Source organism: Notolepis coatsorum (genome assembly GCF_963971535.1).
Source record: "Notolepis coatsorum genome assembly, chromosome: 11".
Lineage (NCBI taxonomy): Eukaryota > Metazoa > Chordata > Actinopteri > Aulopiformes > Paralepididae > Notolepis > Notolepis coatsorum.
In genome coordinates this window covers 27662779-27675541 of record NC_140175.1, presented here as the reverse complement: position 1 = coordinate 27675541, position 12763 = coordinate 27662779, and the positions used below count along the sequence as shown (strand labels likewise).

Genomic DNA, 12763 nt, shown 5'->3' with positions numbered 1-12763 from the left:
TGTCCTTCTTTGTACTACAAATTACTTCATATATTGTTTCAAATGTGTCTCACTCTTTTAATACCTTCATCAGTGAATGCATTATGTCAACAAGGCAGTGTGCAAATGCAGGACATTATTTACTGTATGGCATTTCTTTTTATTATCATTATTAATTATTAATAATGCTCATATTTATAAGGTGTTATTAAGCATATTTTAAGCAGCACTGAATTTCAATGGCAATGATGAGGAGTTAGCAAAGGATGGATAATGTGTATTCAATAACAGAAAAATCTAAACATAAAAAAGAGCTCCCACAATTGAACTGCAGTGGGTCTTAATCTATGATCCAAACCTAAACAAACGTGTACCTTTGTTTGAGGTGAAAAACACATCATTAATTAATTATAGATAAATTTTAGCTTTTTCTTGGTTTGTGTCTTTTAGCTGATGCTTTTGTCCAAAGCGACTTACAAATTGTGTATAACAAGTCAGCAGGAGGGGTACACCTCTGGGTCAGTGGTATTGTTCAGCTAGCAGTACAGAGCTTGAGTGCCTCACTTTGAGTGCATAGTGATATAGACATAGGAACATAGTGGGTAGTAGTATCGTATGTCAAAGTAATCTGTTCTCATGAAGGGTCAAGGCCAGCTTTATGTATTTATTTATTTATTTGTATCTCCAATACTGACGGGGGTCTTAAAGAACCAGTACATTGATATCAATTCAGTCAGAAAAGGCGTAATGTGGAATGTTAAAGGGGAACACCACCTAAATTAAGAATTCCAATATGTTATTTCCAATGTCTTGGAAAGTTCAATCAATATTTGTGAACATGACCTATACTCTCTCCCAAAGCCAGAAACCAGAGAATCGATACTCAAACTTGTGATTGAATAGAATATAATATAATCGTTATTGTCATTGTTGGTACAACAACATTTAGTTTGGAGCATCACCACTGGCATACAAGCATACTGAATATAGCATGTGCAAAAATAATGTCAATAATAATAATAATAATAATAATAATAATAATAATAATAATAATAATAATAATAATAATAATATAGTATCAATGTCCCAATGTCCTCAATAATAATAATAATATACCATCAATGTCCCAAGTGCAATAGTGCTAGTGCAAATAAATAAATATTACAGTGACAGTCCAGTTGAGTTAATGGATGGAGGGGGGGGGGGGGGGGGGTGTTGACTTGCAATGGATGGAATAGTGTATAGTGCAGCAATGCAAGTCCGGTTCACAGTTATTGTTGTAATAACTCCAACAGACAACAGAAGGTCAAAATAAATAACATCACATCCCACCCTTTATATCTCAGCACAGGAGCCCCCCAAGGCTGCGTCCTTTCACCCTGGCTTTTCTCCCTATACACCAACCTGCTCATATCCCTCCACAACTCCGTAAAAATATATAAATATGCAGACGACACAACCCTTATAGGCCTCATCACAGACAATAACGAAACAGAATACCGCACACAAATCAACCACACAATCACCTGGTGCACAGACAATAACCTCCTCCTCAACTCATCAAAAACCCAAGAACTCATCATCGACTTCAGACAAACCCCAAAACCCCCATATCCATCTCCGGCAAACCCATAATCACCACAGATTCCTTCAAATTTCTCGGCACTCACATAAGCAATAACCTCAAATGGAAAACCAACACAGACCATGCACATACACAAAAAAACAAATCAAAGACTCTTCTTCCTCCGCCAGCTCAAGAAATACAGAGTCAAAAAACATCTCCTGCTCCGTTTCTACCAGGCCATTATACAAAGCATCCTCACCTTCTCCATAACTGTTTGGTACAGCAATCTGGACACTCACTCGAAAAACAAACTACAAAGAATCATCAATAAATCCTCAAAAATAATCCGCACCCCCCTCCCTTCTCTCGAATCACTCCACCGCCAAATCACAATCAGGAGAGCCAGAAAAATTATCTCTGACCCCACTCACCCAGCACACCACATCTTCCAGCTGCTGCCCTCCGGGAGGCGCTACAGATCCCTGACCACCAAAACATCCCGGTTCAAAAACAGCTTCTTCCCCACTGCCATACTGACACTGAACTCCCCGTAGTACCCCCCCGCAACCCCCCTTACCTCTGCTGACATGGACAACTCTGAACTGTAATCTATGTAATTGTGTTTTCTTTTAACTGCATGTAGTATGTATACGTTGTAAGTGATGTTAGGAGGGGGGGGGGGGGGGGGGGTGCGGGGCGGCAAGTTGATGGTGATCGTTGAGCAGCCTGACAGCCTGTGGATAAAGGCTGTTGGTCAGTCTGCTAGTTCCGGACTGGATGGATCTGTACTTTTGACCAGAGGGCAGCAGTTGAAAAAGATGGTGTGCTGGGTGGTACTGGTCCTGTAGGATGTTATTCACACGACGTAGGCAGCGGGAGGTGAAGACTGTGGAGATATCTGGGAGGCTATTGATCATCATGTATAAAGGCTAGAACTGTTCCACAATGAATGGGAGACTGATTTTATGGACAGACTGAAAGTTTGTTCTTATTTTCTTTTGTACCAGATGAGCTTTATTCTATTGTAGTGTTCTCAGTTATGAAACAGAAAATGCACATGTTCACTCTGTGTTGCAAATTTTACTTGCTGCCATTGCCAAGTTTGAGTTTAAGCACTCTAGCTTTTGGCCTTGGGAGGGAGTTGATCATGTTCACTATTTTTTGGACTGTCTTAGACCATAGGAATAGAATGTACAATTGAGGTCACCCTCATGTTCAATGCCATTGAGACGTTACAGACATTTCAATGCATACATTTATACAATATAATAATAATAAATATGAATAACTATCTATATAGCACTTTTCACACATGGACCGCAGTCCAGAGTGCCCTACAGCAATTAGTATAAAATGAACATAGGCATAAAATCAGCACACAATTGACAGAATAAAAAACAATGCATAAATTGCAGACATAAGAATAGGTATAAAAGACTTGTCTTGTGAGGTGGTGCCACCTGTAAAGTCAAGCGTGCAACACTGAAGATCTGAATCTCACACTGTGTTGTAAAAGTAATTTTGAGTGCATTTCCCATCGCTAACATCCACAAGGCGACAACGTTTTGAATTCACTCTGTGAATTGGGTAGAATCCGACGAAGGTTGCTCATGAGAATAAATAATTCACGTTAGCTATGTTAACCTGCTTCAAATCAATTGGTTTGGTGAAATGATTGTTGCAATCCCTCTGTGACGTGAAGCATTACATAGAGAACACAATGAAGCTTAACCAGTATACACGCAATAAAATGTTTCCAAAAACACACCTTGTAGTGATACTTCTTTAGTCATTCAGCTGAACGCTTTTATCCAAAGCGACTTACAAGTTCTGTACAACAGGTCAGCAGGAAGGGTACAACTCTGGCAGCTAAGGGTCAGTAACATTGTTCATCAAACAGTGTTGAGTGCATAGTAGTATACACATATTATCATGATACAGTAGGTAGTAGTATAAGTATAGTAGCATAGTAATAAAGGGTTCATAATAGTAAAAGACAGTAAGAAGGTTAGTATTTTTTCTTTATCTACGCTAAATGAATTCCTGAAAGTAAATAAAGTAAATAATATACAATATTTAACAACTTTTAGACCGAAATCTATCATTGAACATATGGAGCAAGACCTTACCTGTCTCATACCACGGAGACACTGACGTATTAAACAGGAACCAGACAATATACGTGTTGCGGAAGGGAGGTGCCGATTTCAAAATAAAAGACTTAGCTCCCAAAAGTGCCAATAAATAATACGAAAGCAATCAAATAAAAACGTTAAGGATTATTAGTGGAATGTATTAAAGTGTATTTTGTGATGGGGTGTAATTATCCATACAAGGCAACAAGGCACTTGTTACATGAGCATATGCATACATGGTGACAGTAGAATCATAAGAAAATTGTGAAATTGAGTAATAAATAGAACTACTGCAAGCGTATGGATACAGGATGAGATACAAGACAATAGCTCAGGGCCGTATGCCCTGGGGGGCAGGAGAAGCCACTCAGAAGGTTCAGCACTGCAGGCCAGACAGAAGGTGGTATGAAGCTGTTCCATGGGACCGGTTGAGACAGAGACAGAGGTTAAAAAGGTTCTCCCATGTCTGCAGAAAAGCAGACGTGGGAGCAAATAGACATCCTAACTAAACATCATCAAGTTAGATAGGCTCAGGGAGTGGGTGGGCATATCAGGGACTGCCCTACAGTGGTTTGCCTCGTACCTTAGTGAGAGAAGTTTATCTGTGGCTGTGGGCCCTTTTAGGTCTGATAGTTCTCCCCTACACTGCGACCTGCCTCAAGGGTCTGTTTTGACCCCAATTTTAGTTGCCCTTTATATGCTCACCTTAGGACTCATAATAAGCAAATTTAAGGGTGTTTCGTATCATTGCGTATCATTTTACTTACTTACTTACTTACTTCATCTGACAGATAAAATAATCATTGGTATTTGTTTATATATAAAGCCCTACTTGGTAAATTACAATATTATCTCTCATCTATGCTACTCTGGAACACTGGTCCACACATAACATGCTCCAATAATTGTCTAAGCTAGAACTAAACTTAATCTTACCAAGGCAAGACTGCTTTCTGTATTAGTGCAGTGGAATCATGGAATCTATTACAACGTGACCTGTAACTAAGCAGCAAGCACTCTTATTTCTTTTGGACGTTTTAGATTTTTATGAACTTGCTTATGAACTATATTATTTCCTGACTATGTATTTATGATTGATCTATTGTTTTAAATTGATTGTGTGTGTCCTGTTACACGTAAGGCTTTGTACACTCGGCATCATTGAAAATGAGGGTCTCCCTCAATGAGTCCCAAGTTTAAATAAAGTATAAAACAAACACACACACAGACGCTACCGAATGCATACTGTCCTCGGAGGCTCCGCCTTCCGCTGGCATAATTAACATGTCGGTCTACGTACATGCCACATGGGAGGAGGGTTCTACATAAAAGACGTGTTGACAATCAGCCTGGCTCATAGCCTACTGGGTCACCATGATGAAGACACTGGGAATGTTGGCTGCTGCTGTTCTGTTTCTGGGGAGCGCGTCTGCAGCTTCTGTAAGTAGCTATGGAGTTTAATCTAGAAGAGTTCATCTATTCAGCATGGACTATTTAAAATAAACATTTCTTAATGTTTGGGCCAAGTGACCTGCACTTTGAAATGCTGTATGTGTGGTTATTCCATCGAATCTTTCAAATAATGTCAATATGTATTTGACAAAACATATAGAAAGTATATAATCATGTGGAGAAAGCCTTTAATTTTAATTTAATTTAATCTCATATTTTAATATTCCATTTTAGGAATTCCATTAGGAATTGTTTTTTTCTAGCGGAAGCTGGATTTGCTTGTATGTGTTTCATGGTTGTATCACTGGTATGATATTTTTTTTTCAATACATGAAAGGACCATATGATGTGAGAGACGTTTGTAAATTTACTGTTCAAAAAGCTAAGAAAGGGATTAAAAGAAGATGTATTTCTATTGTTGGGGTTACCTTGTGTAACAATGCTGTAAGAATGAGTAATTTGCTTTTGTTTTAGAAAAATGGTTTGTATAGCTATTTTTTAAAGTAAAAAAATGTGAATAATAATTATTTTGTTATTATTATTTGTGTTTTGGAGTCTTAATTGGTTAATAGGACAGGCATGTATAAGCATTATGCTTCAGCCTGTACCTTTTCAGTCACAAAATCAAAGACCATTGAATGATTGTGCATATTGTATTGTGTGTGATGACTGAATACAACTACTACTACTACTACTACGTCATCTGAAAGCTGAGTTATAAACATTGTGTTTTGGTTAGGTGCTTGTTAAACTTTTGAAAGTTTAGAGTGCATAAGGGCTTAGAACATTGTGATGGAAGTGTATGATGGTCATTCCCATGCTCAATTATGTCTCATAAATAGTTGCAGAAATGTTTGGGTATAGATAAACAAATTTTACACAGGCCTGGTGCTAAATGTAACACTTTTTGACCACTCAAGAATTGATGGTCAAAATATCTCCAAAATACCACATTATGACACCAAGACCTTGAGAAAGACCATAGAAAATGAATTCCACAATTCAAATTTTATACAGTGAGGTCAATATTAAAAAAAAAGGTCTCGCTATGGGGACTAACATCATCACACATGAATACAATTGGATTCACAATTTGTATTTGGATTAGATTTCCAGTCATACCCAATTCATGCATTTCCAACTGTTTAATCACCCCAGTTTGCAGAAATGATCAAAAACATCATTTTTAGAATAGGTGAATAACACATTACTGCATGCAAAGAACTGCATACTTCTTGCCCAAAACTAGCATGACAAGGTTGGTACCTATGGATATCTTAAGTTGTCTAGTTTCATTTGATATCACTACCATCATGCTACAGTAGCTTAACAGTCCGCAAGTCTCGTAAATTGTAGGCCTCACAATGACTTTTACTTTTCAAATCATAGCTGGGTGCTGTGCTTACGGAGGGAGGCCAGGTGGAGGGAGACACCATTCGCCTGGGACAGTTCCGAACCATGGATGTCTTCAAGGGGATTCCCTTCGCTGATATTCCTGGGAGGTTTGAGAAGCCAAAACGTCACCCTGGCTGGAACGGTACGTATGTGCACAGAGCCACTCATCCTCTGACTCAAATGAGCTGCACATTTAGTTGGGCATTATGCCATGCAAAATACGTACAATAAATACACAGGCAACTGAAGTACACATAAATACACAGAATGAACGTTATCACTGATGGTTTTGAGTCTCTTTCTTGTGCATTGACCATCCCACCCATTGATTATCATACATCTAAGATCTATGTGTGTATAATAGAACTCTTTGGTCTCCTTAGGTGTTCTTCAGACCACTAAATACATGCAGAGGTGTATGCAGGCGAACCTGTTCGTTCCTGGCAGCACCCGTGGTGGCGAAGACTGTCTTTACCTCAACATCTGGGTTCCTCAAGGCCGTACAGGTAACACATTTTTAAACTGAAAGAACGTGTTGAGTGCTTGGTGTTCTGAGCGTGGCAGTAACACCACCCATACTGAAGAATGTATGCAGTGTTTCCATTGTACTTTGTGTGTGCTAGTAACCTACTAGGAAAGCGCCATAGAAATGCTGTCGTTCATTCATATTGAATTCATATTTCTTTATATAAAAGTCTTCTGCCTAAGTAGTGGGTCTCTGTAATAATATGTACATTAAAATATAATGTGTCTTGTTTCTCCCTAGTTTCCACTGATCTCCCCGTCATGGTGTGGATCTATGGAGGAGCCTTCATGGCTGGAGGTTCCATGGGACCTAACCTCCTGAACAACTATCTGTATGACGGACAGGAAATTGCAGACAGGGGAGATGTTATTGTGGTGACCCTGGGTTACCGTGTCGGAACCCTGGGCTTCCTCAGCTCTGGAGATTCCAGCTTACCTGGTAGGTGCTCATGGTCCTACAGCAATACAGCATCATCCTGGGGTCAATATGATTAAATTATGGGAATTCAGAAGCAAAACTCTGCCCTCTTTTCTTGATCCTCCAATCAAAGCAGTTGCTTTCCTCAGACATTGTTTGAACAATCGGCTTCCACAGCACTGGACATTCCAGCTTATACCTGATTGGAGTTTGTCTGAGAAAAGCAACAGTTATTGGAGAATCAAGAAAAGACGGCAGACATTGAGACGGGTCCTTTCTTCCCTCGACAGGAAACTACGGCCTGTGGGATCAGCAGGCTGCCATCGCCTGGGTGCACAGGAACATCCACTCCTTCGGAGGAAACCCTGACAGCATCACTCTCTTTGGAGAGTCTGCAGGTGGAGCTAGTGTCAACTTCCAGGTGAGGGGCTGTTTACAGGACCTGTGGTTCACTCTGTACATTGTCCTATCAAAGCATCAAAGTGTCATTTGTTGCACATTTAAAAAAATCTTTAACATAATTTCAAGTTTAATGCCCAGGTGATTTATGTGTGCATATGTGTGTGTGTCTGTATCCCTACACAAGACTCTCACTCCCCACAACAAAGGACTGATCAAGAGAGCCATCCACCAGAGTGGTGTTGCATTCTGCCCCTGGGCTATAAACAGGAACCCTCGTATAACAGCAGAAGAGGTATGTAACTAATTAGGGCGGAACAATTACCGGTAATCAAAATCGCAATATGGCCAAGTGCAATATCCAAATTGCAGGAGACTGCAGTATTTGATGAAGGCTATTAGTGTCTACATTAAGTATTGTGGTGCTGCAAAGATGCCCTGGCATACAAGTCCTGCAGAACACGTTTGTTTTATACAGACCCCATAATTATCACATATTCATCACATTTTTCAATGAAAATAAAAAATTATGATATTGTGAATCATATCGCATTGTAATATCTGTCAAAAGACCTATAACTGATCCACGAGAGCTGTGTAACTTCAGGGAGACAAGACTGTAGTGACTTGAGTGTCATCAAGAGACAAATCCTGATGAACAACTCCTAGGACACAGTAGTACCCATGGTGATTCTACTACTGGGATGTGGGTACCTTTTCTATGAGGCCACACAGTACGTCACTAATGTGGGAGGATTTTCCCTTTAACCTCAGTGGAGACCTCATGACCCACCTTTACCTAAGGAGATGAAAAAAGTCTTTGTGTTTTTTGTGATCATTGATTTTCGAAGTTCCAACCAACTAGTGGCTGAAAAACATTAGGCAGTATAGGTTCTTCTCAGCCTTTCAGCAGGTGATCCTGTATTGAGGTTTCCTTCTTACACAGTACTGTATATTTGTATGTCTTGTATGTCATAAATGTAATGTAAACAAGACGAAAGTCTTTTTCTGGTCTGCATCCTCTTAGCAGTTGTTTTTATTGAGCCGTACTGTATTGTATTTGTACCCATTCTGCATTCTGTTAATAAAGTGTTCAATCAATCAGGTTGGAAGATTACTGTGACCTCAACATTTAAAACACATAAAAAAACGTGTTTCATTTTATTGACGGCTACTGGATGGAGTGCAAAACTGACTCGTTACTCATCAGTGTGACAGACATCAAACTCCTCTAGGAGTGCTTGTTGGTGGATGGCATTACTTTTTAATTTCCAAATAATAATTTCATTATGAATTAGATATTACAGTCACTTTAGCTTCATTAGGGGTTTGATTCACCTCATCTTCTCTCTCCAGATCGCTCGGAAGGTCAACTGCCCCACCGATGACAGAATGGTAGCCTGCCTGAAAATGACAGATCCTGTTACCCTCACTGCGGCTGGTGACGTCAGCATGGCCAGCTCACCTGATAGTAAGTACTATAGCTGCAGTGGGCCTATTCTCAGGTTATGTCACAGGATTCATCAATACAAAACTGGTCTCTGCTAACCACATTATACAGACTTATGAGCTACTAAAGTACAGTGACAAGGAAGGAATAGAAATGTACAGAGTTAAGGCAACAGGAACTTTCTGTGGAATCAAGGTTCGGTAGGTTTGTTTGAACAAAATTACCGGTACCTAATTACGGAGAAAAGGAAGCGGCTTTGGCTTTGGCCACTGCGGTGTTTACCAAACCAACTACCAATAATATTATCACATATAATGTGATCATCTACCGTATGGAGTATATACTATAATGTTCGACTGTGGTTCTATTTCAGGCAAGTTCGCTTTAATTTTCAGTATCCTTTAGTGAGACGCCTCTATTTCTTCCAAGTCTTGGACTTAATGTTTATGTTAAGTGCACTCATCATGTGTGGCATGGAGTGTAACACATTTTCTGTCTCCATTAGGTCCTATTATGACCAACCTCAAACTATCTGTTGTGATTGACGGGGACTTTCTTCCTGATGAGCCTGAGAATCTGTTCCACAACGCTGCTGACATCGACTACATCGCTGGAGTCAATGACATGGATGGACACCTCTTCACAAGCTTCGATGTTCCCTCCATCAACAGGCCTCTGGTGGAGACCCCTGTGTGAGTCTACTGGTGCTAAGCTCTCCACGTTCATTAAGTACACTGTCCCATGTGACAACAAATTATAAAAAGGGGGAGAAGTCTATTTCCTCGTTACGGCCTGGAGAGCAGGTGACCCTGAGGGTGTCTATCCAATCAGTATCCCGTTGAAGCAGACATTTAAGTCTGTCGCCACCTGTTGCAGTTTGTAGAATGATCTCAATGGCCATGACTTTCAAAGTGTCTGAGTTAGTTGTTCCCCACAGCCTTGTAGTGATGTGCCATGGCCCATGGGGTAGTTGGGGTTGTGGGTCCTGATGGCGCATTTGTGTTCAGCCACTCTCTCTCTCTCGCAGCTTGCGTTTTGTGCTGGCCAAGATAGCTGCACTCACATTCAGGTAAAGCTTCTAGGCTTCTAGGCCATCACAATGGTCAATGTTTGTGTACAAAGACTCCACATCCATGGTTACCATGTAAATAAGCATTGCCAATTACTGTGGTATCAATGCCACTTATGATGGGTTGAGTTCAGGCTCTTGTGGATTTTAGGAAGCAAGTCAAACGTTGATAGTCTAGGGTTTTGAGGAAGAAGTCTTTAATTGTCATGCAGATTAATAACACACACACACACACACACACACACACACACACACACACACACACACACACACACACACACACACACACACACACACACACACACACACACACACACACACACACACACACACACACACACACCCCCCAAGAGAAGCCAGGACCTTCAAGCTGTGAGGCGACAGTGTTAACCCCTACACCACCATGCCGCCCGAAGTAGGAAGTCACCTTCTATATCAGTGACCCATTCCTTTTCCAAAGCAGTGTGATAACCCTGGTTGAACATTAACCACATGACCTTTCCTTGCAGAAAGGATGTGATGAGGCTCCTGGGTTCTTATACCAAGGAAAAGGGGAAGGCCGGCCAGGACAGTGCTTTCTCTGTCTACTCCTCAACCTGGGGTTCAAATCCTAGGAAGGAAACCATCAAGAAGACCATTGTGGAGATCGGAACAGACTACATCTTCCTGGTGCCTATACAGGCTGCCCTGTACCTCCACGCTGCTAACGCCACGTGAGAACAATATCTATTTACTAATATTAAAAGACAGCCTCTCACTGTAAATTAGTTTGTTACGAATTAGTATAAAGGTGACTTATGACTCATGATGACATGTTGTGTTGAATTGGACATTGAATTTATAGATTTTTTGTTGTTGTTGTTGTTGTAAAGAACTCTGGCACTGATCTGTTAAACCAAGCCCTGATATGCGCCTTTCTTCTTGCCCTGTCAAAGGACTGGCCGTACCTACTCCTACCTGTTCTCTGAGCCCAGCCGCCTGGCTGGCCTGGGTAAGCCAAGCTGGATGGGAGCTGACCATATGGACGACCTGCAGTTTGTGTTTGGCAAGCCCTTCAGCTCACCTCTGGCATACTGGCCCAGGCACCGCAACATCTCACGCTACATGATCGCCTACTGGACCAACTTCGCTAAGACTGGGTAAAACACCGCAGACACATGAGGTTGTTGACAGTATTATCATCCTTATTGCAGTTTTAGTTTCCCAGAGTGCCTCAGGGCAGGTCTGACCTACGGTGGCAGGTTGGACAGGGCTAACATTTCTAATAGTTTTTCTATCCCCACAGGGACCCCAACAAAGGAGGCCTGCAGGTGCCTGCAACCTGGCCCCAATTCACCTTCACTGGACACCAGTACCTGGATATCAACAGCGATACAAACGAGAACTCTGTGGGACAGAAGCTGAGGAGTCGCCATGTCCATTTCTGGACCAGTACCTTCCCCAGCCTGCCCACAATCTATTAAGAGACCTAATGACATCCCGTCATGTTATACACATGCTGTACAAAATAAACTGATGACTAATAAGAAATACAATGTCTTTCTTTGTACTACAAATTACTTCATATATTGTTTCAAATGTGTCTCACTCTTTTAATACCTTTATCAGTGAATGCATTATGTCAACAAGGCAGTGTGCAAATGCAGGACATTATTTACTGTATGGCATTTCTTTTTATTATCATTATTAATTATTATTAATAATGCTCATATTTATAAGGTGTTATTAAGCATATTTTAAGCGGCACTGAATTTCAATGGCAATGATGAGGAGTTAGCACAGGATGGATAATGTGTATTCAATAACAGAAAAATCTAAACATACAAAAGAGCTCCCACAATTGAACTGCAGTGGGTCTTAATCTATGATCCAAACCTAAACAAATGTGTACCTTTGTTTTAAGTGAAAAACACATAATTAATTAATTATAGATAAATTGTATCTTTTCTTGGTTTATGTCTTTTAGCTGACGCTTTTGTCCAAAGCGACTTACAAATTGTGTATAACAAGTCAGCAGGAGGGGTACACCTCTGGGTCAGTGGTATTGTTCAGCTAGCAGCAGAGCTTGAGTGCCTCACTTTGAGTGCATAGTGATATAGACATAGGAACATAGTGGGTAGTAGTATCGAATGTCAAAGTAATCTGTTCTCATGAAGGGTCAAGGCCAGCTTTATGTATTTATTTATTTGTATCTCCAATACTGAATGAATGAATGAAAAGTTTATTTTTGGACATGTTATTCTCCATATTTCTCCAAACAACTCACGGTATCTTGTTCCGTCAAACCAAACAATCATAACAGCAAATAAAAAAATTATAAACAAAAGGTCAAGAGCAATGTGCTTGGTTAGCAGACATGTCCAAAAAAGGAGTA

General features: G+C 40.5%; 1 protein-coding gene across 1 annotated transcript; it reads left to right on the top strand.

Annotated features, from left to right (window-relative positions):
• Positions 1–5055: 5055 nt before the first annotated feature.
• Positions 5056–11852, top strand: LOC311237075 (bile salt-activated lipase-like; the record flags this gene model as incomplete). The annotated part of the gene is made up of 11 exons (XM_084324883.1): positions 5056–5121; positions 6523–6670; positions 6912–7034; positions 7295–7492; positions 7762–7892; positions 8058–8165; positions 9227–9341; positions 9826–10012; positions 10899–11102; positions 11325–11528; positions 11675–11852. The coding sequence occupies 11 exons, from the start codon at positions 5056–5058 to the stop codon at positions 11850–11852; spliced, it is 1662 nt and encodes a 553-aa protein (XP_084181009.1).
• Positions 11853–12763: the final 911 nt, after the last annotated feature.